Source organism: Oncorhynchus mykiss, chromosome Y, assembly GCF_013265735.2.
Source record: "Oncorhynchus mykiss isolate Arlee chromosome Y, USDA_OmykA_1.1, whole genome shotgun sequence".
NCBI classification, from domain to species: Eukaryota; Metazoa; Chordata; class Actinopteri; order Salmoniformes; family Salmonidae; genus Oncorhynchus; species Oncorhynchus mykiss.
The window spans coordinates 27,318,114-27,340,439 of NC_048593.1; the positions used below are offsets into that span (position 1 = coordinate 27,318,114).

General features: G+C 43.5%; 1 protein-coding gene across 5 annotated transcripts; it reads right to left on the minus strand.

Moving 5' to 3' along the window:
- Positions 1 to 3,974: 3,974 nt before the first annotated feature.
- On the minus strand, positions 3,975 to 21,375 carry osbp2 (oxysterol binding protein 2). 5 transcript variants are annotated; one of them, XM_021591115.2, is made up of 15 exons: positions 20,722 to 21,374; positions 18,551 to 19,766; positions 13,266 to 13,431; positions 11,769 to 12,019; positions 11,338 to 11,506; positions 10,909 to 11,032; positions 10,580 to 10,649; positions 9,980 to 10,114; positions 9,634 to 9,879; positions 9,393 to 9,513; positions 9,139 to 9,242; positions 7,127 to 7,222; positions 6,860 to 7,044; positions 6,442 to 6,662; positions 3,975 to 6,280 (listed from the first exon to the last, which is right to left on the minus strand). In XM_021591115.2, exons 3-15 carry the CDS (start codon positions 13,393 to 13,395, stop codon positions 6,138 to 6,140), a joined length of 1,995 nt encoding a protein of 664 aa, XP_021446790.1. In that variant the 5' UTR covers positions 13,396 to 13,431; positions 18,551 to 19,766; positions 20,722 to 21,374; the 3' UTR covers positions 3,975 to 6,137. The 5 variants fall into 5 exon arrangements, with proteins under 5 accessions (XP_021446790.1, XP_021446786.1, XP_021446788.2 ...); XM_021591111.2 differs by lacking the exon at positions 13,266 to 13,431 and having other exon boundaries at positions 18,551 to 18,756; positions 20,722 to 21,375; XM_021591113.2 differs by lacking the exon at positions 13,266 to 13,431.
- Between the last annotated feature and the right edge of the window lie 951 nt (positions 21,376 to 22,326).

Sequence of the window (22,326 nt, forward strand, 5' to 3'; positions counted from 1 at the left end):
ATGCTAATGTTGTTTTTTTGAGCTAACGCCCAAATAACTCCCATTTACTCCTTGATGGAGCGATCTCCCTGTCCGGGAATCACCCAGAATGCACCGCGCGGCCAATTGACAACGTATGGGCAAATTTACACACGACGGGCGTAAATACGATTCCAATGGAGTTTCTCATCTCCTCAAAAGTATTTCTGCTGCAATCACCCTCTTATTATTGTTATTATATTTTATTTATTTATTTTGCCCTAATTATCAAAAGTGTTGGAAAAACTTCTCAATAATCAACTGACTGGCTTTCTTGATGTCTAGTATTCTCTGGTATGCAATCTGGTGCTGCTATTTTTATTGACTTGGCCAAAGCTTTTGATACGGTAGACCATTCCATTCTTGTGGGCCGGCTAAGGAGTATTGGATTCTCTGAGGTGTCTGGGCTGGTTTGCTAATTACCTCTCTGAAAGAGTGCAGTGTATAGTCAGAACATCTGCTGTCTCAGCCTCTGCCTGTCACCAAGGAAGTACCTCAAGGCTCGATCCTAGTCCCCACGCTCTTCTCAATTTACATAAACAACAGCTCAGGCAGTAGGACGCTCTCTTATCCATTTATATTCATATGATACAGTCTTATACTCAGCTGGCCCTTCTCTGGGTTTTGTGTTAAACGCTACAACAAAGCTTTCTTAGTGTCCAACAAGCTTTTTATGCCCTTAACCTTGTTCTGAACACCTCCAAGACAAAGGTCATGTGGTTTGGTAAGAAGAATGTCCCTCTCCCCACCGGTGTGATTACTACCTCTGAAGGTTCAGAGCTTGAGGTCGTCACCTCATGCAAGTATTTGGGAGTATGGCTAGAGGGTACACTTTCCTTCCCTAAGCACATATCAAAGCTGCAGGCTAAGGTTAAATCTAGACTTGGTTTCCTCTAACGTAATCGCTCCTCTTTCACCCCAGCTGCCAAACTAACCCTGATTCAGATGACCATCCTACCTATGCTAGATTACAGCGACGTAATTTATAGATCGGCAGGTAAAAGTGCTCTCGAGCGGCTGGATGTTCTTTACCATTCGGCCTTCAGATTTGCCACCAATGATCCTTATAGGACACATCACTGCACTCTATACTCCTCTGTAAACTGGTCATCTCTGTAAACCTGTCGCAAGACCCACTGGTTGATGCTTATTTATTAAAAAAAACGTATGCCTCACTCCCCCCTATCTGAGATATCTACTGCAGCCCTCATCCTCCACATACAACACCTGTTCTGCCAGTCACATTCTGTTAAAGGTCCCCAAAGTACACACATCCCTGGGTCGATTCTCTTTTCAGTTCGCTGCAGCTAGCGACTGGAACGAGCTGCAAAAAACACTTAAACTGGACAGTTTTATCTCCATCTCTTCATTCAAAGACTTAATCATGGACACTTACTGACAGTTGTGGCTGCTTCGCGTGATGTATTGTTATTTCTACCTTCTTGCTTTGTGCTGTTGTCTGTGCTCAATAATATTTGTACCATGTTTTGTGCTGCCACTATCTTGTGCTGCTGTCATGTTGTGTTGCTACCATGCTGTGTTGTCATGTGTTGCTGCCATGCTATGTTGTTGTCTTAGGTTTCTCTTTATGTAGTTTTGTGGAGTAACTCTTGTCGTGATGTGTGTTTTGTCCAATATTACATTTTTTAATCCCAGCCCCCATTCCCACAGGAGTTTTTTTGCCTTTTGGTAGGCCGTCATTGTAAATACGAATTTGTTCTTAACTGACTTGCCTTGTTACCATGGGTACCCCTAGTTTACAAACACAACATTTTCCACCAATACTACACACTCCTTTGTCTCTTGTCCTCCTGCACTCACATCTAAGAATCTCCCTCCTACACACTGCTGCCACATGACCATAAGCTTGACACCTAAAACACCGTAACGGATTCGGGACAAAAGCTCTCATGGGTTAACTGACACATTCTAACTTGACTTCATCTGGTAAAGACTCTGCATCATAACTCAGTAGTACAGACAGTGTCTTATCTGTTTCACCACGCTCTCCACCGGGTCTGCATTGCACCTAGCGGTGGCTGTCAGACACTGGGCATCTTCAGCTTGAGTTGATCCTCCACAACACGTAACGGCACTCCAGTTATCACTTCTGCCCTGCTCCGGAGAGGAAAGCAAGTCACAGTTCTTGTCCCCAGTCACGTGATGTGGAGCACACACTCCCTCTGGATGGCAGAAACACAAAAAATGTACACAATTCCACTTCGAGTCACTTTCACCGACCGAACATCCCCCAACTTCTTCTCCACCCAACCTTACACCACATATGGATCTCCCTGAAGGCATGGATCCATGCTCTCCAAAAATCTTACTCCCACTGGGACAGAATCATCTTTGCCATCATCAGGACAAGGCTCAAATTTGACGGTCCTCACCGCACCTTCCACCGCAGTTAATTCATCCTCACTCTCCTCACATTCAATTTTCTTCTGTAGCTCTTCCAAAAGTTCTGTGTGATCCTCCACTCCATATTCACTCAAAACATGTTCCACTTTTATCCTTTTTTTTCCTACCCCCCACCTCATGTCCACACCAGGAGCCACAGTCTGATGAAACAATCCCCCCCTCTTTGTTTACTGGGACAGTAACAAAGAAAAGTTTGCCTCAGCCTGGACAAGAGCTCATGCCTATAACTTTTACAGTGGGCTAAGCTTAGGTAAAAACTACAGAAGACATCACACACTCACAGCTTACTTGCTTTGCTTGCCTCTTAGGGCTATCCAACTTATATCTTTGACACTTATGCGTTGCCCACGTTGGTCCCTGAACAGTATAAAATATCAGTCTATGGCCATATGGCTACACGTCTAGATAGAAATAGGCCTCACCTAGAAACCTGCCGATAGAGAAGTACGGAGGAGCTGCAGAGTGAAACACATACTGAAATGCAACTGAGAGGAATAAGAAGCGTTACTTTATTATGCAGTGTCAGCATATACAGCACACTTCCTCTAAAGGCGTTTTTATATAACACTTAATAAAACATGTCTGCACAAATATGAATGAACCTAAACAGAGCACTCAATGTGCACAGTGAACAAATGTTGATCTACTGACTGTATTAAAAAACAAACAATCCACCAATGCAAATATAGCACATGGGACAGAAATCGCAGTGAGATTGTTCCCCCCTTTACCACACCACCTTGCATTCCCACCCCTAGTGAGGAGTTGTATGTGAAAAACAGAATGCATGATACTCTGCCTCAGTTTGGAACATTCTGTTCTCAGTGTAGAATACAGGTCAGATGTTATCTAGCCAGTGAGCACTACACCACCGCCTTAAAACAGCCAAAAGGACTGTATGTTGACTGATCAGCAACAAACTGTGCAGACTTTCACATTTGTTCAGATATAATTACTGTAATGCTTAATTACAAAATCATATTTTATAAGAAGACACAGGAACACTAGGATATTCCATTCTCTAAGGTTATCCTAGGTTATGTAATCCTAAATTCTGTGCCATATTAAGCATATAACATCTTATGGTTGTGTATGTACATCCAGGATATTTCAAATCATGGTATCATGTGAACAAGGCAATTACCTATTCACTGTTTACAATGCAATTGCATTTCATTTTTCTAATCATATCTATAGCCTTACACATGAACAATTGTATTTGAATTATTAGACCACCTGAATACCACTTGTAGCCACACCAATCTGCTTTCAAGCCATACTATGCTTGAATACTTACATGGCATTTGACAATTCAAGCCCGATGTCAGAATGAAGCTTTTTTAAAACTTTAAGTGAACATGGCATTACATCAGCAATATAAAAATGTAGGCTATAGTGGCACCTGCTGGATGTAAGTGCAACTGCAGCAACATTAAAAACAGAAAAAGTATTTTTCATCCTCAGGTCGAGGTCAGTTGAAGATGAACATTTATCATGATTACAAATCTGGCAAGCCAATAAAGTGCACATAATTAGATTGAATTGCTTTTATTGAGTGGTACCTTGAATACATGTGTGCTAGAGCCAAGATGACATCAAACGAGTAATGTGGAGTGTGCAGCCCCATCAGACCGGCTAGCCCAGATCAGACAGACTGTCCCAGGGGAAATCTCCTCTTGGCTTGAGTCTTCAACTTGTCTAATTTATTTTTCATCTATGTCTTGAGTTGAGAACTGCATGACACCAAAGCTGGTTACTACATTATAGACCATCTCTGATAATACTGTGGATGTTTACAAAGACCACATTGAGACAGTTTGTTTGTTCAAGCAAAAAAAAGTAAATTTTCGAAGACCTAGGGCACAAGAGGTGAATTCTCACGATGTTCTTCTGTGAGTGAAGTCTAGAAACGACTATTGAGGCTAACGCCTAATTAATACTAGGCAGCAGTGCATGAGCACATTAAACCATGCATTAGCTACAAGTGGTGCCACAACACTGGTCTGAGTTCATTGATGGTGCATGTTTAAATGCCTGCAGTCAAACACAAAGATGTGTAATAATTGGAGTACACACCTCCTTTGCACTGTGCAACTCGACATTACACATCCTATAGTATAATTCAGACGATTTCTTAATATTTAAAAAAATATATAAGACATTGAAACATTTCATTGCAAAGGGTGGAATCATTTGTTAAGATTTAACATTTTGTCTGTTCATAATGCACCCTCATCAACATTTGAGAAATCAAGACATTAGAACACAATTGATATCGTTTACGAATGATCATAATCGTGAGTAGCTTCTTACATACTCAAAATTCCCATTCAGTTTTTGGTCTGTACTAATCGTTCATGGAAAGACGCATGTAACATAACTGGTAAAGACTTTAGTTCTTGGTTTCTGAGATGAGGTCTGTACAGATCAAAAGTATTCAGTGATATCAGCGTCCACTACATGGGTGTTTTCATGCACTGCAGAAATGCACTGTTAAGTTACAAATCTGGGGAGTGCCTAACTGTCGCAACGGAAGGAAACACTGGCACTGCACAATGTTACATATAGATATGCATAGTTACATATAGATATGTAAAGTATTCAAAACATTAGGAACACCTGCTCTTTCCATGACACGGCATCCAGGTGAAAGCTTTGATCCCTTATTGCTGTCACCTAAAAATAATCTGCTTCAAATCAGTGTAGCTGGAAGAGAGGAGACAGGTTAAAGGAGGATTTTCAAGCCTTGAGACACAGTTTGTGTATGTGTGCCATTCAGAGGGTGATTGTGCAAGACAAAATATGTAAGCGTCTTTGAACAGGGTATGGTAGTAGGTGCCAGTCACACCGGTTTGCGTGTGTCAAGAACTGCAATGCTGCTGGGTTTTTCATGCTTAACAGTTTCCTGTGTGTATCAAGAATGGTCCACCACCCAAAGGACATCCAGCCAACTTGACTCAACTGTGGGAAGCATTGGAGTCAACATGAGCCAGCATCCCTGTGGAACGCTTGACACATTGTAGTCCATGCCCCAACGAATTGACGCTGTTCTGAGGGCAGCAGGTGGTGCAACTCAATATTAAGAAGGTGTTCCTAATGTTTTGTACCCTTGGTATATATTGGAGATAGTTGCTCAGACTGGAACAGGACATCCTAGAACCAAAACACAACCTCTTTCACTTTCCCCCCTACTTATCCATACAATTGTCCCAATATTATTCTATAATATTATACACTTACGGTAGTTATTACCTTATTACCAGATCAATGGGGCACCAGGCACCACTAGACATACCACCTCAAATAAATATGGGTTTCCATGCAATAGCTCTGTTTTGTAACTCTTAATCAAAATCTCAAATAGATTGTCTCTCTAACTTACTCTGTTGCGCCACGCACGCACGCGCGCGCACACACACACACACACACACACACACACACACACACACACACACACACACACACACACACGAGGCCATGCTTGCGAAACACACTGGTCAGTGATGGGGACAGAGAATGTTCTTGAAGTTTGGCATGGAGGGCTCCGTCTTTCTGGAACACACACAAATACACACACATGGACAAAGAGTTGGCCACATGTCAATGTGTTTGCAGCATGTGGACCCCTCCCTCTGCTTGTCCATCAGTCCCTCAGCTCTGCCCTCCAGTGATGTCACAGTCCCAGGGGTGGAGCCTTAGAAGATCTCAGGGCATTGGCTCCAGTCCTGTTTGTCTTTGGCCTCCCAGTATCCACCTCTGTACACGTAAGTGCTCTCCCCCGTTGAATCATCTGTCCTCCTCTCAAACCACAGTGGCTGGAAGCCCTCGATGTCTTGGCCTAAGGAGTCAGAGACACAAACATACACATTTGTAACTCAATATGGGTAACATCTTGCTGACATACACTGTATTGCAATTGTCACACTTTTGCTTCCTAGTTTTTATACTGTAATCTCTCTTGAGATGTCCTTTATCAAGTCCTTCCACTACCCTCCTCACCTTCTTCCAGGACCTGTGTTGCTTGTGCCTCCCTCTTCTTCCTCTCCAGCCTCTGTCGTTCCTCCAGACGCTGTTTGTGGGCGTTGGCCTCGTCCCACAGCCCCGCCTCCATCAGCCGTTGGTCGGGCCTCAGGCGGCTGTCAGTCGGAGCCACGCCCTCCTCAGGCTCGTTCAGTGTCAGGGCCAGGGAGGAGAAGAAGTGCATGTTCTCAGAATTCTCCCTGGGGAGTGGAGAGAAAACACTGAGGTGAAACAGATAGATAGGATGGACAGAGAGGGAGAGGGCGAGGAGCGGCGGGTAGTGATGTGGGAGTAAGAAGTGTCACAAGGAAGCAAGAGGAGAGGAATCAAAATGGTTGTATAAATAGGTTTACGTGCTTAAGGCTGACTTGATAATATGCAGGCAGGCTGATCTTACGGGAGAGTGTATTTCTTCCACAGCACTTTGGGCTGGAGGGTCTGATAGAGGGTCTTCTGTTTGCCCTCTGACCCTCCACATCCCCGGCTACTCTCCACTATCTTGGCGCTCTCCATCTTGTCGTCCCAGGTCCCAGACATAATGTGATGGGCCGTGCCCTCGCTATCTGCTACAACACCTGTCACCTGGAGTCACAACATCAGAGGGAGGGAGGAGACATTGAGGATGTGGGAAGGACTGCCTCTGTTTCTAAAACCATAGATTTACCTTGCGTGAGAGGTCTCTGGAGAAATAACTGTAAGGGACAAACTTGAGGTGGCAGGTGTCCTTGGTCCTGTGGTTGACTATTTCAATGTCCCCAGACTACAAAGAGAAAAACACAGGCAATTTATCCCATGCCACAGGCTGATGATTCTCCTGGTGGAAATTAGCTTCAGAATTATCGACATACGGTCAACAATATTATTACATAATACTTCTGGTTTATCAATGTTAGCAACATATCATCATTACTATTGGTGTCATTAATCATGAGGGACAATGTTGAGAGTGAGGACAGCAAAGCAGGACAGGGAGGGATGGGATAGATAGACGGGAAAAAACAGATTGGATTGTGTTTTTGGCAAACATGGAGACCTGATGATTCATGCAGACATAATGAGAGAGAGCAGAGTGAGGCAGATTCTCTACAACACCACCCACCACAGGAGGCTGCTGAGGGGAGGACAGCTCATAATAATGTCCAGAATGAAGCAAATGGAATCAAACACATGGAAACCATGTTGTTGTCTCTGCCTGGCCGGTTCCCCTCTCTCCACTGGGATGATCTTCCTCTAACCCTATTACAGGGGCTGAGTCACTGGCTTACTGGTGCTCTTCCATGCCATCCCTAGGAGGGGTGCGTCACTTGAGTGGGTTGAGTCACTGATGTGATCTTCCTGTCTGGGTTGGTGCCCTCCCTTGGGTTGTGCCGTGGCGGAGATCTTTGTGGGCTACACTCGGCCTTGTCTCAGGATGGTAAGTTGGTGGTTGAAGATATCCCTCTAGTGGTGTGGGGGCTGTGCTTTGGCAAAGTGGGTGGGGTTATATCCTGCCTGTTTGGCCCTGGCCGGGAGTATCATCGGATGGGGCCACAGTGTCTCCCGACCCCTCCTGTCTCAGCCTCCAGAATTAATGCTGCAGTAGTTTGTGTCGGAGGGCTAGGGCCAGTCTGTTATATCCTGTCTTATCCAGTGCCCTGTGTGAATTTAAGTATGCTCTCTCTAATTTTCTCTCTTTCTTGCTTTCTCTCTCTATCAGAGGACCTGAGCCCTAGGACCATGCCTCAGGACTACCTGGCCTGATGACTCATTGCTGTCCCCAGTCCACCTGGCCGTGCTGCTGCTCCAGTTACAACTGTTCTGCCTGTGGCTATGGAACCCTGACCTGTTCACCGGACGTGCTACCTGTCCCAGACCTGCTGTGTTCAACTCTCTCTCGAGACAGCAGGTGCCGTAGAGATACTCTGAATGATCAGCTATGAAAAGCCAATTGACATTTACTCCTGAGGTGCTGACCTGTTGCACCCTCGACAACTACTGTGATTATTATTATTTGACCCTGCTGGTCATCTATGAACATTGGACATTATGGCCACGTTCTGTTATAATCTCCACCCGGCACAGCCAGAAGAGGACTGGCCACCCCTCATAGCCTGGTTCCTCTCTAGGTTTCTTCCTAGGTTCTGGCCTTTCTAGGGAGTTTTTCCTAGCCACCGTGCTTCTAGACCTGCATTGCTTGTTGTTTGGGGTTTTAGGCTGGGTTTCTGTACAGCACTTTGAGATATCAGCTGATGTACGAAGGGCTATATAAATACATTTGATTTGTTTGATGTATTCGATACCATTCCACCCCAGTCATTACTGTGACCCCGTCCTCCTCAATGAAGCTGCCCCAACCTCCTGTGCCGCACTTCATTTGATCACTCTTTTGTTGCTGAAAATTGTCATGCGCCGCAGGAAATGCAGAACAACTTTGTGTTTTACATAAATTCACTGAAAACCCACAGTTACATTAAGAGTATTGCACTCTTCATGCAGCCTACTTTTGGCCAGCCAATAGCCTAACCACCAATCAAGCACCATTAAGGATTAAATGTTCAAATCCTGTTGCTGCAGGATTACATAGCTGTGACAATATAGGTATTTTTTTTTCTTCATCCTACATCTGTATATAAACAATAGGGACAAACGGACTGTATACAGATATACAAACACACATTAAATATGTGAGACATTCACCTGGTCAATCCACAGTTTGCCCACTATGATGTTGTGCACCGTGGAGGTGACTTTTCCCCACACATAGTGATTCCCACTGGAGTGGAACTGCAGGTGGATGCAGCCTAGAGAGAAAGATTATTCAAATAAACAACGTTATACAAAATGTCTAATTAATATGGATTTGAAATAGCTATGTGACATGATTCTGTATATGTAACCAGTATTTAGTGCATATTGGAGGACAATGTACGTACTGGGTATGCACGGCTCACCTAATGGCATTACAGAGATGTATTTCCCTCTGAACTTGCTGTCGATAGTGATCTCCTGCCACAGGGTCCAGCCTCGTTGTGACGTCACATGGTGGGCGGCGGCTGGGGGGTGGTGACTGACCTGAGAGAGCAGGAGGAGGAGGGTGACATTGTTAGTAGTGCGTGGGCCATTCTGTTTGTCTCTGTGCATCTTAGACATGCTTCAGAGAGAGAGTGTGCCGGGGTGTTCGTTGTGTCTGACCTGTTCGCAGATGGAGCGGTAGCCGAAGTCATCCAGCCGGTCCAGCTCATAGGTCTCCCCCAGCAGGGGGTTGAAGGGCTTGGCAGTGCGGTGGATGGTGGTGGAGTAGGAGGACACAGAGAAGGCTGCCACAAGGCACATCTGCTCCAGAGACGATTCGCAGCGAGACGCCCGGTCCAGCAGGTCACTGTATTCTAGATCCTCAGTTAGACGCTGCAGCATCGACAGGGGCTCGTTGAAGTTTACCTGAGGTCACACATGCAGGCAGACACACGTTGGAGGTGCATCCTGCGTTTAATACACAAACACTAGTACAGACCGTATAATCACTTCTCGTTTCTCTTACAGGCATGGGGATCTTGGACAGCTCCTTGCCGATGCAGTTCTTCATGATGCTCCACAGGTTGAGGGAGTAGTTGGGTTTGTTTGGGATGCGGCTCCGTCTAACTCTACGCAGCTGGACGTTGTTGGAGCCAGAGTCCTGAGGAACACATGCATGTTCAACCACAGTTAATCAGGTAAGCAGAGGTATTACAGGATAGAACTCAACAAATATTATTTCACCCTAAAGTATTGTATCATACAATCCCTGAGGCAGGGTTCCCCAACTGGTATCCCACGGGCGCTTTTATTTGGCCCTACAAGTTTTCTGAGAAAAAAAAACGTATTCCCACACATAATAGAGACACATGTGACCGTATACAAATGTAAGCAAGGTTTAAATTGAATAGGTTTTAATTTCTTGTGGTTAATTTGCAGTTCATTTACAATAATACAGATGATTTGTAATTAGGTTCCGGCCCCCCAACCAGATACTCATGAAAAACAAATTGGCCCGCGACTGAATCTAGTTGATGATCCCTGCCCTAAGGTAAGATTGAGTTGCCTATGGTTTACTAAACCTCTGTATGTAAAGAGGTGGTAAAGCATAAGACTGCAGACTCACATTCTCATTGTGGCTCCATTCACTATTGGGTAATCCTCCACTCATGATACTCTGGTTACTGCCGGAGCGTCTGAAACACAAACACACTACAACTACCATATACACAAAACACAGTCAAATGAATTCATTATACATAATAAAGCCTAATGAATTATGCTAGCATTGTCATATTACATAGCTATATGAATGAACTCTACTTGGCCCCATGATCAGTAGAGATCAGGTCAGTGACCCGGACTGGTTCTGAATCCGATGCAACACATGTAATAACTAATGTTTCAACAGCAAGCTTCCTTCATCAGGGTTTCATCCCAGTGACCCTGACTGACCTGTGCTGGGTGTGGTCAGAGGCAGTCACTGTGATGAAGGCAGGGGAGTCCTCCATGGCATCAAAGAACTCTGTGTCTTCATTCTCATCACTGGCGTCACCCTCCTGCGTTCTCTCACCTCCGTCTGCCAGGTACACAGGATAATTACAGTTTGAGTTAGGGTGTTTTGTTTGTGTAGATCTTATTTCTCAAACCGGAGTTCATTTATGCTACAATAAATTGAAATTCTGAAAGATAAACCAGCGACATCCCACTACGAATGCAGTGCCAGGGATGACCAGAGGAGGGACAGTTTCTTGTGAGATTCCAATCCATACCAAGCAATAAACTGCACCAAACTACCTTCACGGTAGGAGCTTAAACCATTGAGTGTTTTCTAATCTTAATCAAATATGAGAGAACAGACTGGTGTTTGTGCGCACCTCTGACCTGGGTGTGTGCTGGGAGCCTCTCTCCAGGCCCTCTCCAGGCTGTTGTGCTGCTTGGCTAGCTGTTCAATAGTCTCCTCCAGGTGGTGGCGCTGTTCTCTCTCATACTGCAGGGCTCTCTGCCACCTCCGGCTGTGTGTCTCTGCTACGTCCAGGAAGTCCCTACAGGCCTGAGACCATACAGAGGAGAGGGCAGCCACAGAGGTGACAATATATCAATGACACCTCTAAAGTTACAGAGCATAGGTACAACACACAGTCCAATATAATAAACACTCCTATTGATCATGGCATTAAGAGTTCTTATTGTTGTATTGATCAAAGCAGTAGGATGACTACTAGCATTGGTTACACTGAAAAATCGATTGAAGTAGCCAGTAGGCGCTGTACTGAAATGTTGGCAAAGTGTTAGCAAAGTGAGTCGGTCCTCACATTGATCATAGCATTGGAGGTGATGCGGAAGAGTGTGGCACGCTCGTTGACAGTCTTGAGTTTGTCGGTGCCGTCAGTGGCCGTGCGCAGGTCCTCGAGCTCGCTGAGGGATCGCTGCAGGGCGGCGCCGTGCTTGCCGATTAGCTCGTTGCAGGTGCTCAGGTCGTCCAGCTTACTGGCCAGGGTCTTCAGAGCCCCCTGGGTCAGGGCTCGGTCAGGCTGGGGCACAGGGGCCTCGTCTCCAGAGTCATCTGTACAGACAGAGGGTGGTAGGGATGGTTAGAGGGAGCAGCACTGAATTTGTTCCATTCATTCAGGCATTTGCTTACAAAGCCATATTCTTAAAATAGCATTGACTCTATAAATCTGCAAGTGGAGAAGACATGATGATTGATTTGAAGGGCGGAATGTGTTCTTTCCTTTCATGCCCTCGGACGGTCATACAGTTTCCATTATGGACGAGAAGATGAGGTAGAGATACTGTAGACAATTATAGTTGTGATGCAGGCAGAGATAAAATAACTTATCACTGACAAAGAGATATGGGAAAAAAAGATGGAGAGATTCTACAGAGATTTTTTATTTTATTTTACCTTTATTTAACCAGGCAAGTCAGTTAAGAACAAATTCTTATTTTCAATGACGGCCTAGGAACAGTGGGTTAACTGCCTGTTCAGGGGCAGAATGTGAAGTTATGTATGGGAATAGATTGAGAGTGTGAGACGGAAAGAGAGATAAACCGTTGTGACCCCCCCTCCCCCGACAGGAAGCTATGAATTACATTTCTATGGTCGCTGTGGAAACACAGGCCCAAGCAATTGGAGGACTGAGTTATTTTTAGCAGTTTAGGGAGAAAAATGATGACGCACTTCACTTCCCTCCGCTCCTCCCCCGTGTTGGTACCATCAGTCACAGGCAGCAAGAGGAAATAAATCGACCAGTACCAGCAGAGGCAGACATATTCCTGGGGTGCAATCATTATGTGGATTTTAATGAGCTCAGAGAGAGAGGACAGGCGGAACAGACAGACAAGTCTCTCAGTGAGAGCAGCAGTGTTACAGACATCTCAGAGCTGCTGGAGCCTGGTGTCTGAGACACCCGCCACGGTCACCTAGATCTCCACAACTCTGCCATCTGCATCCTACAACAACAAAGTAATCTGGAGTCCTACCCTGTAGACTAGATTATTGACACCTCATAACTTGAATCCTACTGTTCACTGGTAGTCTAGGACATTGGACAAGATGGAACGCTAGAGAAAACAACATTGTAAGACCCTTACACTTTACATGGTGCCAGAGGCATCAAAAAGCCCCAAATCAGAACAACTCAAATTATAAACAACCCTTGCTGTCTAGAAATAAAATCTAGGCTACTCATCTCCATATCGACAGAACTTTGCCAAACTCAAACACTACTGTAGCATGAATCCAGTGGCTGTAAGTAAATGTCAGAATAAACAATGTAAATATCACAAATACCTACAATAGATCCTACCGTAAAAACACAGATCTGGGCCAAATCCATCAGCTTCTGCATTTGCCTGCTTCATGTGACATGCATGCATATATAAGCTACCATCTCCCAGGCAGGTTGTCTGACTCAAGGCCAGTGTCAGGCAGAGCATCCTTGGAGCGCCAGACAACAGTGAAGGACTCCCATGCTGTTATTAGAGAAAAAACTAAATAATGGAAAGTGGATTTATGAGCTCTCAGGGGAAGAAGATTAAAATGAGAGTGAAAACTCCTTCAGACATCTGCAGTGGTCTGATGAAACATATACAACACATGGGGAGAGAGACAGATAAGAGCACCCAGGAGAGAGAGAGATAGATAGATAGATAGATCTCTCTCTCTCTCTCTCTCTCCTCTGACAGCTGCTCTACCAGTGCACAATTGTTTTAGCATAGTCACCAAACCTGTGACTCTGAATAGAAGCACACCCATCCTAGGAAATGTCTGTGATAATGTAGCCTAAATGCACTGTGAGAATGTAGTCTAAATGGATTGTGATAATGTAGTCTAAATGAACTGTGAGTTATATCTGCTACACAGTAGAAGGAGATGAGGGCTGCATGGTATGTCTGTGCGATCGTTAAGTACACATCATCATCTGTCATGTGTGGGAGTCAGAGAAAAACATGTCAGCAGATAATTGATAGAGATGGCCCTGACTCATACATCTGAATGACTCATGTGTGACAGTGATCCGCCCCTACAGGTGATGGAGAGGGAACCCACAATGGGGATAGGCAAAGGAAAGATGCCAGGAGAAGGAGTAAGGAAAGAGGAGAGAGGTGGTGTGAGCTACTGTAAGGTGTTACGAGTGGACACTTACAGTGCCTTTGGAAAGTATTCCCACCCCTTCACATTACCAGATGTTGTTGTGTTACAGCCTCAATTTCAAATGGATTAAATTGAGATTCTGTATCACTGATCTACACACAATACCCCATAATGTTATTAATTAGGCTTTGGATGGTGTATCAACGCACCCAGTAAGGCGTCCTTCCTAACTCAGTTTCAGGAGAAGAAGGAAACTGCTCAGGGATTTCACCATTAGACCAATGGTAATTTTAAAACAGTTACAGAGTTTAATGGTTGTGATGAGGAAACTGAAGATGGATCAGCAACATTGTAGTTACTCCACAATACTAACCTAATTGACAGAGTGAAAAAAAGGACGCCTGGGGTCTCCATATTTTCAAGCATAGTGGTGGCTGCATCATGTTATGGGTATGCTTGTAATCATTAAGGACTCGGGAGTTTGTCAGGATGAAAAAAGAAACAGAATGGAGCTAAGCACGGGCAAAATCCTAGAGGAAAACCTGATTTAGTATGCTTTCCACCAGACACTGGGAGATTAATTCACCTTTCAGCAGGATAATAACCTAAAACACAAGGCCAAATCTACACTGGAGTTGCTTACCAAGAAGGCAGTGAATGTTCCTGAGTGGCCGAATTATAGGTCTGACTTAAGTACTTTACAGCACTGAGTAAATTTAACTAAAAATACTTCAAAAAGTACTAATTAAATAGTTTTTGGGGGTATCTGTACTTTACTATTTATGACAACTTTCTAAAGACAATTATTTACTTTTTATTCCATATATTATCCCTGACACCCAAAAGTACATTTTTAAGACTTAGCAGGACATGAAAATGGTCCAATTCACACACTTATCATGAGAACATCCCTGGTCATCTCTACTGGCTCGGATCTTGCGGACTCACTAAACACAAATGCTTCATTTGTAAATGACGTCTGAGTTAGAGGTCAACCGATTATGATTTTTCAACGGCGATACCGATTATTGGACGACCAAAAAAGCCGATACCAATTAATTGGCCGATTTTAATATATATACTGTATAGATAATAACAATTACAACAACACTGAATGAACACTTATTTTAACTTAATATAATACATCAATAAAATCAATTTAGTCTCAAATAAATAATGAAACATGTTCAATTTGGTTTAAATAATGCAAAAACTAAGTGTTGGAGAAGAAAGTAAAAGTGCAATATGTGCCATGTAAGAAAGCTAACGTTTCAGTTCCTTGCTCAGAACATGAGAACATATGAAAGCTGGTGGTTCCTTTTAACATGAGTCTTCAATATTCCCAGGTAAGAAGTTTTAGGTTGTAGTTATTATAGGACTATTTCTCTCCATACCATTTGTATTTTATATCTTTGAATATTGGATGTTCTAATAGGTACTTTAGTATTGCCAGCCTAATCTCGGGTGTTGATAGGCTTGAAGTCATAAACAGCTCAATGCTTGAAGCACAGCGAAGAGCTGCTGGCAAATGCACGAAAGTGCTGATTGAATGAATGCTTACGAGCCTGCTGCTGCCTACTACCGCTCAGTCAGACTGCTCTATCAAATCATAGACTTAATTATAATATAATAACACACAGAAATACGAGCCTTAGGTCACTAATGTGGTCAAATCCGTAAACTATCATTTCGAAAACAAAACGTTTATTCTTTCAGTGAAATACAGAACCGTTCCGTATTTTATCTAACTGGTGACATCCATAAGTCTAAATATTGCTGTTACATTGCACAACCTTCAATGTTGTGTCATAATTATGTAAAATTCTGGCAAATTAATTATGGTCTTTGTTAGGAAGAAATGGTCTTCACACAGTTCGCAACGAGCCAGGCGGCCCAAACTGCAGCATTTACCACGACTCTGCTTGCACAGAACGGAAGAAAAGTGACGATTTCCCTAGTTAAAAGAAATTCATGTTAGCATATTAACTAAATATGCAGGTTTAAAAATATATACTTGTGTATTGACTTTAAGAAAGGCATTGATGTTTATGGTACACATTGGTGCAACGACAGTGCTTTTTTCGTGAATGCTCTTGTTAAATCACCCGTTTGGCAAAGTACGCTGTGATTCAATGACAAATTAACAGGCACCGCTTCGATTATATGCAACGCAGGACAAGCTAGTTAACCTAGTAATATCATCAACCATGTGTAGTTAACTATTGATTATGATAAGATTGATTGTTTTTTATAAGATAAGTTTAATGCTAGCTAGCGCCTTACCTTGGCTCCTTGTTGCACTCACATAACAGGTAGTCAGCCTTCCCCTGGTACAAAACAATACCACAACAATAACATATCCTAAATATGGGGGAAACTCTTCAACGGTGCCCAATCTCAGTGACCAGGGAATTAAAGCATAGATCATGAGGCTAATACCCAATTAAAATCCACAGCTCTGCGAGAGGAATGATGTTTACTATTATTGCACCACAAGTGTCCATTGTCCTATATTACTGAAGTTTCAGCAGTTTCTGAGCCATGGGCGAATGGAGAATCATCTAAATGGGTTCAGATCCTACAAATGCTGTTCAGTGACTTAGCGTAGCTTCATTTGCTACATCTGTTTGGCCACATTGACCATAGCCACTTGCCAGGTTGTTATTGTAAATAAGAATATTTTCTCAACTGACTCACCAGGATGTAAGAATGTGTTCTTAACTGACCCGTTAAATAAAGGTTAAGTAAACAAACAGACTTTAAAGTTTAAACCCATGTCCATAAACACAAGCATACACAGACAAACCCTTCAGAGGCTAAGAGTACTGTGGAACGAAGCAGAGGCACAACCCCTCTCCTATGAATGAATGCAGATCCCTGAGAAAATCAATCATAAATCCAAGCTGTAGAAAAACGTGCATTACATGTATTACCACCATCTGTCATATCTAGGTCAGTTCAAATCAGTAAGGAGCTAAAGATAGATCTCTGACTGAGCATTGCCTCAAAGAGAAGCGGACACATTAAAGATGCCAAATAACATTTAATAATCAGGTACTCACATTTGTTCCAGTGTGCAGCTGATAAATGAAGTCTACCCCACTGACTGCCAAAGTGAATTACCATGAGGACACAGTACCACACAGGGAATGAATCCACTCACAAATACACACACCAACCTCTCCACTATAGCTAACTTGACAATTCTTTCCTCAATATAGTTATTGCAGGTAATAAATACTTACAGAGGAAAACTCATTAGGAGGCTGCACTGAATCTCTTTCTCTACAGTGCAGATAGAGAGAAAATAGTCTTAATGGAAATATGAAGCATCTCTCTCCCCATAGCAGTGGGAGGAGGAGTATAAATGCTGGAAGGTCACTTCATTCAACTCCGGCTGTCGTCATACTCAAAAAGGGAGGGGTATGGAGAGAAAGAGAGAGCAAGTGTGTGAGGGAAGATAGAAATTAGATGTAGAGCAGAGAGAGAAATGAAAGAGAGAGAGAGAGATGTCATTACAAGCTGTGCCCTTGCACCATCCTTTGCAGTCACCCTCTTTTCCACAAGCTCACTAAGTGCATATCAGAGAACTGGACTTAAACCAGCAATCGGTGGAGACAGCTCAAAACTACAGTTCAATCAAGAAAATGAATTCTCAAGGACACCAGAGCAGTGCCCACTCTTAGCAATGCAATTAGCAAAAAAGACACACGATAGCTTGTTGAAATGACTGATAAGTGACAGTCTCCATTGGAGGTTTTTAATGGAACAGAACCAACCACCACAATAATTATATTCAAATGTTGCATTATACGGCAGGGTAGCCTAGTGGGGCGGCAGGGTAGCCTAGTGGGGCGGCAGGGTAGCCTAGTGGTTGGTTAGAGCGTTGGAGTAGTAACTGAAAGGTTGCAAGTTCGAATCCCCGAGCTGACACGGTACAAATCTGTTGTTCTGCCCCTGAACAAGGCAGTTAACCCACTGTTCCTAGGCCGTCATTGAAAATAAGAATTTGTTCTTAACTGACTTGCCTAGTTAAATAAAGGTAAAATAAAAAATTGAGAAAACAGGAACACTTGTCCCAAACGGTCAACATTTATTGAGCAAGCCACCTTGTGGTTGATTGCATGAATGACACTGGTAACCTTGACACGGAACACTACATTATAAGATTTGTTTACCTCGGGTGCCTAACCTTAAATTCCAAAAACAGAACCTGCAGTTAATGTCCCAATATACATTTTCACCTCCAATGAGACAAGGTAAAGGTAAGGTAAAAGGTAAAATATCCTAGTCTCAATACGCATAACTTTTTCATAATGTAAATTCTAATTCCTTTCAAAAGGGTCACAAATCACTGTGTCATGTACAGCAGTAAAGCCAGAAATCATACAGTGTTGTCATAATTTATTTTGAATGTAAGCTAAACATTCTTCACCCACTAACCCATTTAAAAACATCCCAATCCACTCAAACATATAATTTTCCACTGTCTCTCACCTGATTGGTGCATCATGTGACTGGCGTTGGCCTTAGCCTGTTGGAGGGCAGAGACCCAGCGCTGACTCTCCCCATCTGAGGTGGCCTTCAGGTGGTAGCTCCGCCCTCCGCTGGTTAGCACCAGGTGGCACGCGTCACCCACTTCAATGTGTGCCGTGGTCAGGGAGATGGTGCCACGGCAAGTGTGGGCCATCTCTGCCTGAGTCCTAATGCACAGAGACGCACACACACCAACACACGTACACACACAGAGACAAGGGAAGAGTCTGCTGACTAAATCTAGTTCTACAGAGACAGAAATGCCACAACACGGCACACACACATGCACACCACACAAATTCAGCCACACACACATGCAATTATTTATATTTCATAGGAGTACAGTATCTCATGGTTTGTTACACCTGCACCTACTTGAGCATAGCTGATGTGAGTGCTTGGCAGTGTATTTGTGTGTGCATGTCAGTGCAATGTGCATGTGTTGGTTATGCCAGGGCATTTAACTCTTTATTCTGTGCTGGTACTCAAGAGTTCAGTTACATAAACACACATGGCAGAGCAGTCATGCATTCCCATCAAACCCTGTAGGTCAGCCGGGGAAAGTGGTGATGTCCAAGTGTGTCCACACACACACCTCTGACAAATACCTCACAATGAGTGCATAACAGTCTGGCTGACATCCCTCTTAACTGGTTTTAGGGAACTGTGCCTAGCAACTGTGAAGGCCGTTACTGAATTAGAGGACCACACGTTCTAAAAGCATCAGATAAAACATGTCAGACATCATAAAGAAATGTAACGACCTAGGTGGGTCTCGTAGGTTGCTACATAGATATGCAGTGTCGTACGCGCTGACAGTCATTCCTGTAAAATAACCCCCCACCCACAAAAAAAAAGCTCTTCCAATATGAATCTCACCTAAAATATTATTCACAGCTTCATCTATAACAATTATCTACATGAAATGTGCAAATGTCATCATATATGCAACCATAAATATAGACTCATTGGTCAGTTTATTAGTTACACCATCCTGCTCACAAAAAATGTGAACAGTATGGCTAGAATGGGCAAAACGAGTGACCTAAGCGACAGAGCGTGGTATGATCGTCGGTGCCATGCGCGCTGATTCCAGTATCTCAGAAACGGCCGGGCTCCTGTGCTTTTCACGCACGGCAGTGTGCGACAAACAAACATCATCCAGTCAGCGGCAGTCCTGTGGGCGAAAACAGCCGTTGAGAAAGAATTGCAAGAATTGTGCAAGCTAACAGGCTGGCCACAAACAGGCAAATAACGGCGCAGTACAACACTGGTGTGCAGAACGGCATCTCGGAACACACAACTCGTCGGTCCTTATCATGGATGGGTTATTGGAGCAGATGACCACACCAAGTTCCACTCCTATCAGCTAAAAACAAGAAGACGTGGCTCCAGTGGGCATGTGATCACCAACATTGGACAATTGAGGAGTGGAAAAACATTGCCTGGTCCGACGAATCCCGGTCCCTACTGCCTCATGCTGATGGTAGAGTCAGGATTTGGAATCAGCAGCATGAGTCGATGGCACCATCCTGCCTAGTGTCAACAGTACAGGCTGGTGGCGGTGGTGTAATGGTGTGGGGGAGTCCCTTGATACCAATTGAGCAACGTTTGAACGTCACAGTGCACCTGAACATTGCCTCCATAACAGCCTGAATTATTCGGGGCTAAGGGGGGTCCGACCAAGTACTAGATGGGTGTACCTAATAAACTGTCCACTGAGTGTATATTAATTCATTTAGAGTCTGATAAGTTTATTTTTTTCTGCTTTTGCCTAATTGTCTCCCACACATTCTGCATTTATGCCCGGCCATTGACTGACTAGAGAAATGCCTTACTGTGGGATGATGCTCATCATGGCATGCTATTCTCCATTGCCAAATATCTTAACAGACTTGTTTTGGTGAGTAATAACGGTCCAACTACAGCAGTTCTAAAGTCACCTGTTAACGTTGCTGCATTTATATTAATTATGCACGCCAAGCAGTCTATAGACTGTCAACTACATGATTCATCTGAAAGTACAGTCACTATGGGATTGGTTCTAAACTGCACTTGACTTTGCTTGCATTAACGCAGCTAGCTAGCTAACTAGCTTTCTAACGGTAGCATAGCTAGCTGCTAGCAATTACCTGTAATATGACAGAAGGCCGTTGCTAAGGACAAACCACCGGCGTTGGTAGCCCTTCAAGTAGTTAGTCCATTTATACAGCCAGCCTTTGTAGGTGTCAGACCCCACAGGTTGCCCCCCTGAAGAAGTAGGGGAAGAAAGCAAACTCTTCCCCGGTTCACTCATTTGCACCAGTGTCAGCGGTAGATGGAGTCAAAGGAATCAACACTGAGCTGCTAACGTTAGCAGGCTACTAGCTAGCGCTGGAGGGATGATACTGCTAGCTAGCTTGCCTATGAACGGCCGCGACACCGTACCCATGAAGTAACGCCGAAGAGGTAACCCACTGTAGTTATTTACTAGTAGTTCAGCTAGACGGAGTGGGGCTACCACGGCAATGGAAGCCGTGTTTAGCTCGCTTGATTCTCCCGAGCCGAGCGTTCAGCACTGATCCTGGTGCGAGTAGGGGAAGAAAGGTGTGTGGCGTAGATGCTCGGCCAAGTCCAACACTGGTTTATGACAAAGACTGTCTGTTATATTGACAAGATATTCGAGTAACCACTTTAGCAAATGAAATACATGTCCTCAAAGATGGGAGGGAGCGAGATCAGTCTGCGGTCCAAACACGTTATTTTTTGCCACTTTCCCTCCGGGAATTCCCGTCGAAACCGGATGCAGTTTAATTTCCATTTTAAGTGGAGGTCCAATTCACGAACGTTACCCCCAAAGCGTCTGGTCTATATCTTAACATTAATAAATGTGAACTCATAGCTGTCAAAGATTGCGTGACACCTTCATATTACGGTATTCCAGTAAAAGAAGAACTTACATATTTAGGCATAACCATTACAAAGGATCAGAAGTCTAGAGGCTTACTAAATTATTAACCCTCATATTAAAAAACCACAGAAGAAGCTAAATCAAGGGCTACAGAGGGACTTATCTTTAAAAGGTAGAGTCCTAATAACCAAGGCTGAAGGTATCTCTCGACAAACATATGGTGCTCTATCTTTATATCTTCACAGTAAAATAAGCAAGGAGATTGACCAGATGCTTTTCAACTTTCTTTGGAGAAACCGTACCCATTACATTAGGAAAACTGTTGTAATGAACACTTATGAGAATGGTGGACTGAATTTTCTGGACTTTACTACTTTAAATAATACTTTTAAGATCAATTGGATAAAACAATTCCTAAGAAGACCCACTTCTATCTGGAATTTTATTCCTCATCATGTCTTCTCTACTTTTGATGGCCTTAACTTCATGTTGTTTTTCAATTATAATATTGACAAAGTTCCAGTGAAACTTTCTGCTTTTCATCGGCAGGTTTTCTTATCATGGTCCTTTATTTATAAACACAATTTTTCTCCACACAGATATTATATATGGAATATCGGGATATATTGTATAAAAATACTTCTTTGTTTTTAGAATATTGGTTCCGAAATAATATCCTATTGGTGAGCCAACTGGTAAATGCAGAGGGTCTTTTACTCAGTTATAAAGAATTCTTATCACTTTACAAGGTCCCTGTAACGCCTAAAGATTTTGCAATTGTTTTAGATGCCATTCCCTCAGGTGTTGCTATGTTATTCAGGAACGTGTCAAGACCTGACCCTCAGAG

Excerpts from the sequence above, each read along its gene's own strand:
- osbp2 (XM_021591111.2), bottom strand. The coding sequence starts at position 20,885 with ATGAGTGAACCGGGGAAGAGTTTGCTTTCTTCCCCTACTTCTTCAGGG. Across the intron at positions 7,045-7,126 it reads CCAGAGACCTCTCACGCAAG|GTGACAGGTGTTGTAGCAGA; the intron begins GTAAATCTATGG and ends TTGTGACTCCAG. Across the intron at positions 6,663-6,859 it reads TGGAAGAAATACACTCTCCC|GGAGAATTCTGAGAACATGC; the intron begins GTAAGATCAGCC and ends TCCACTCCCCAG.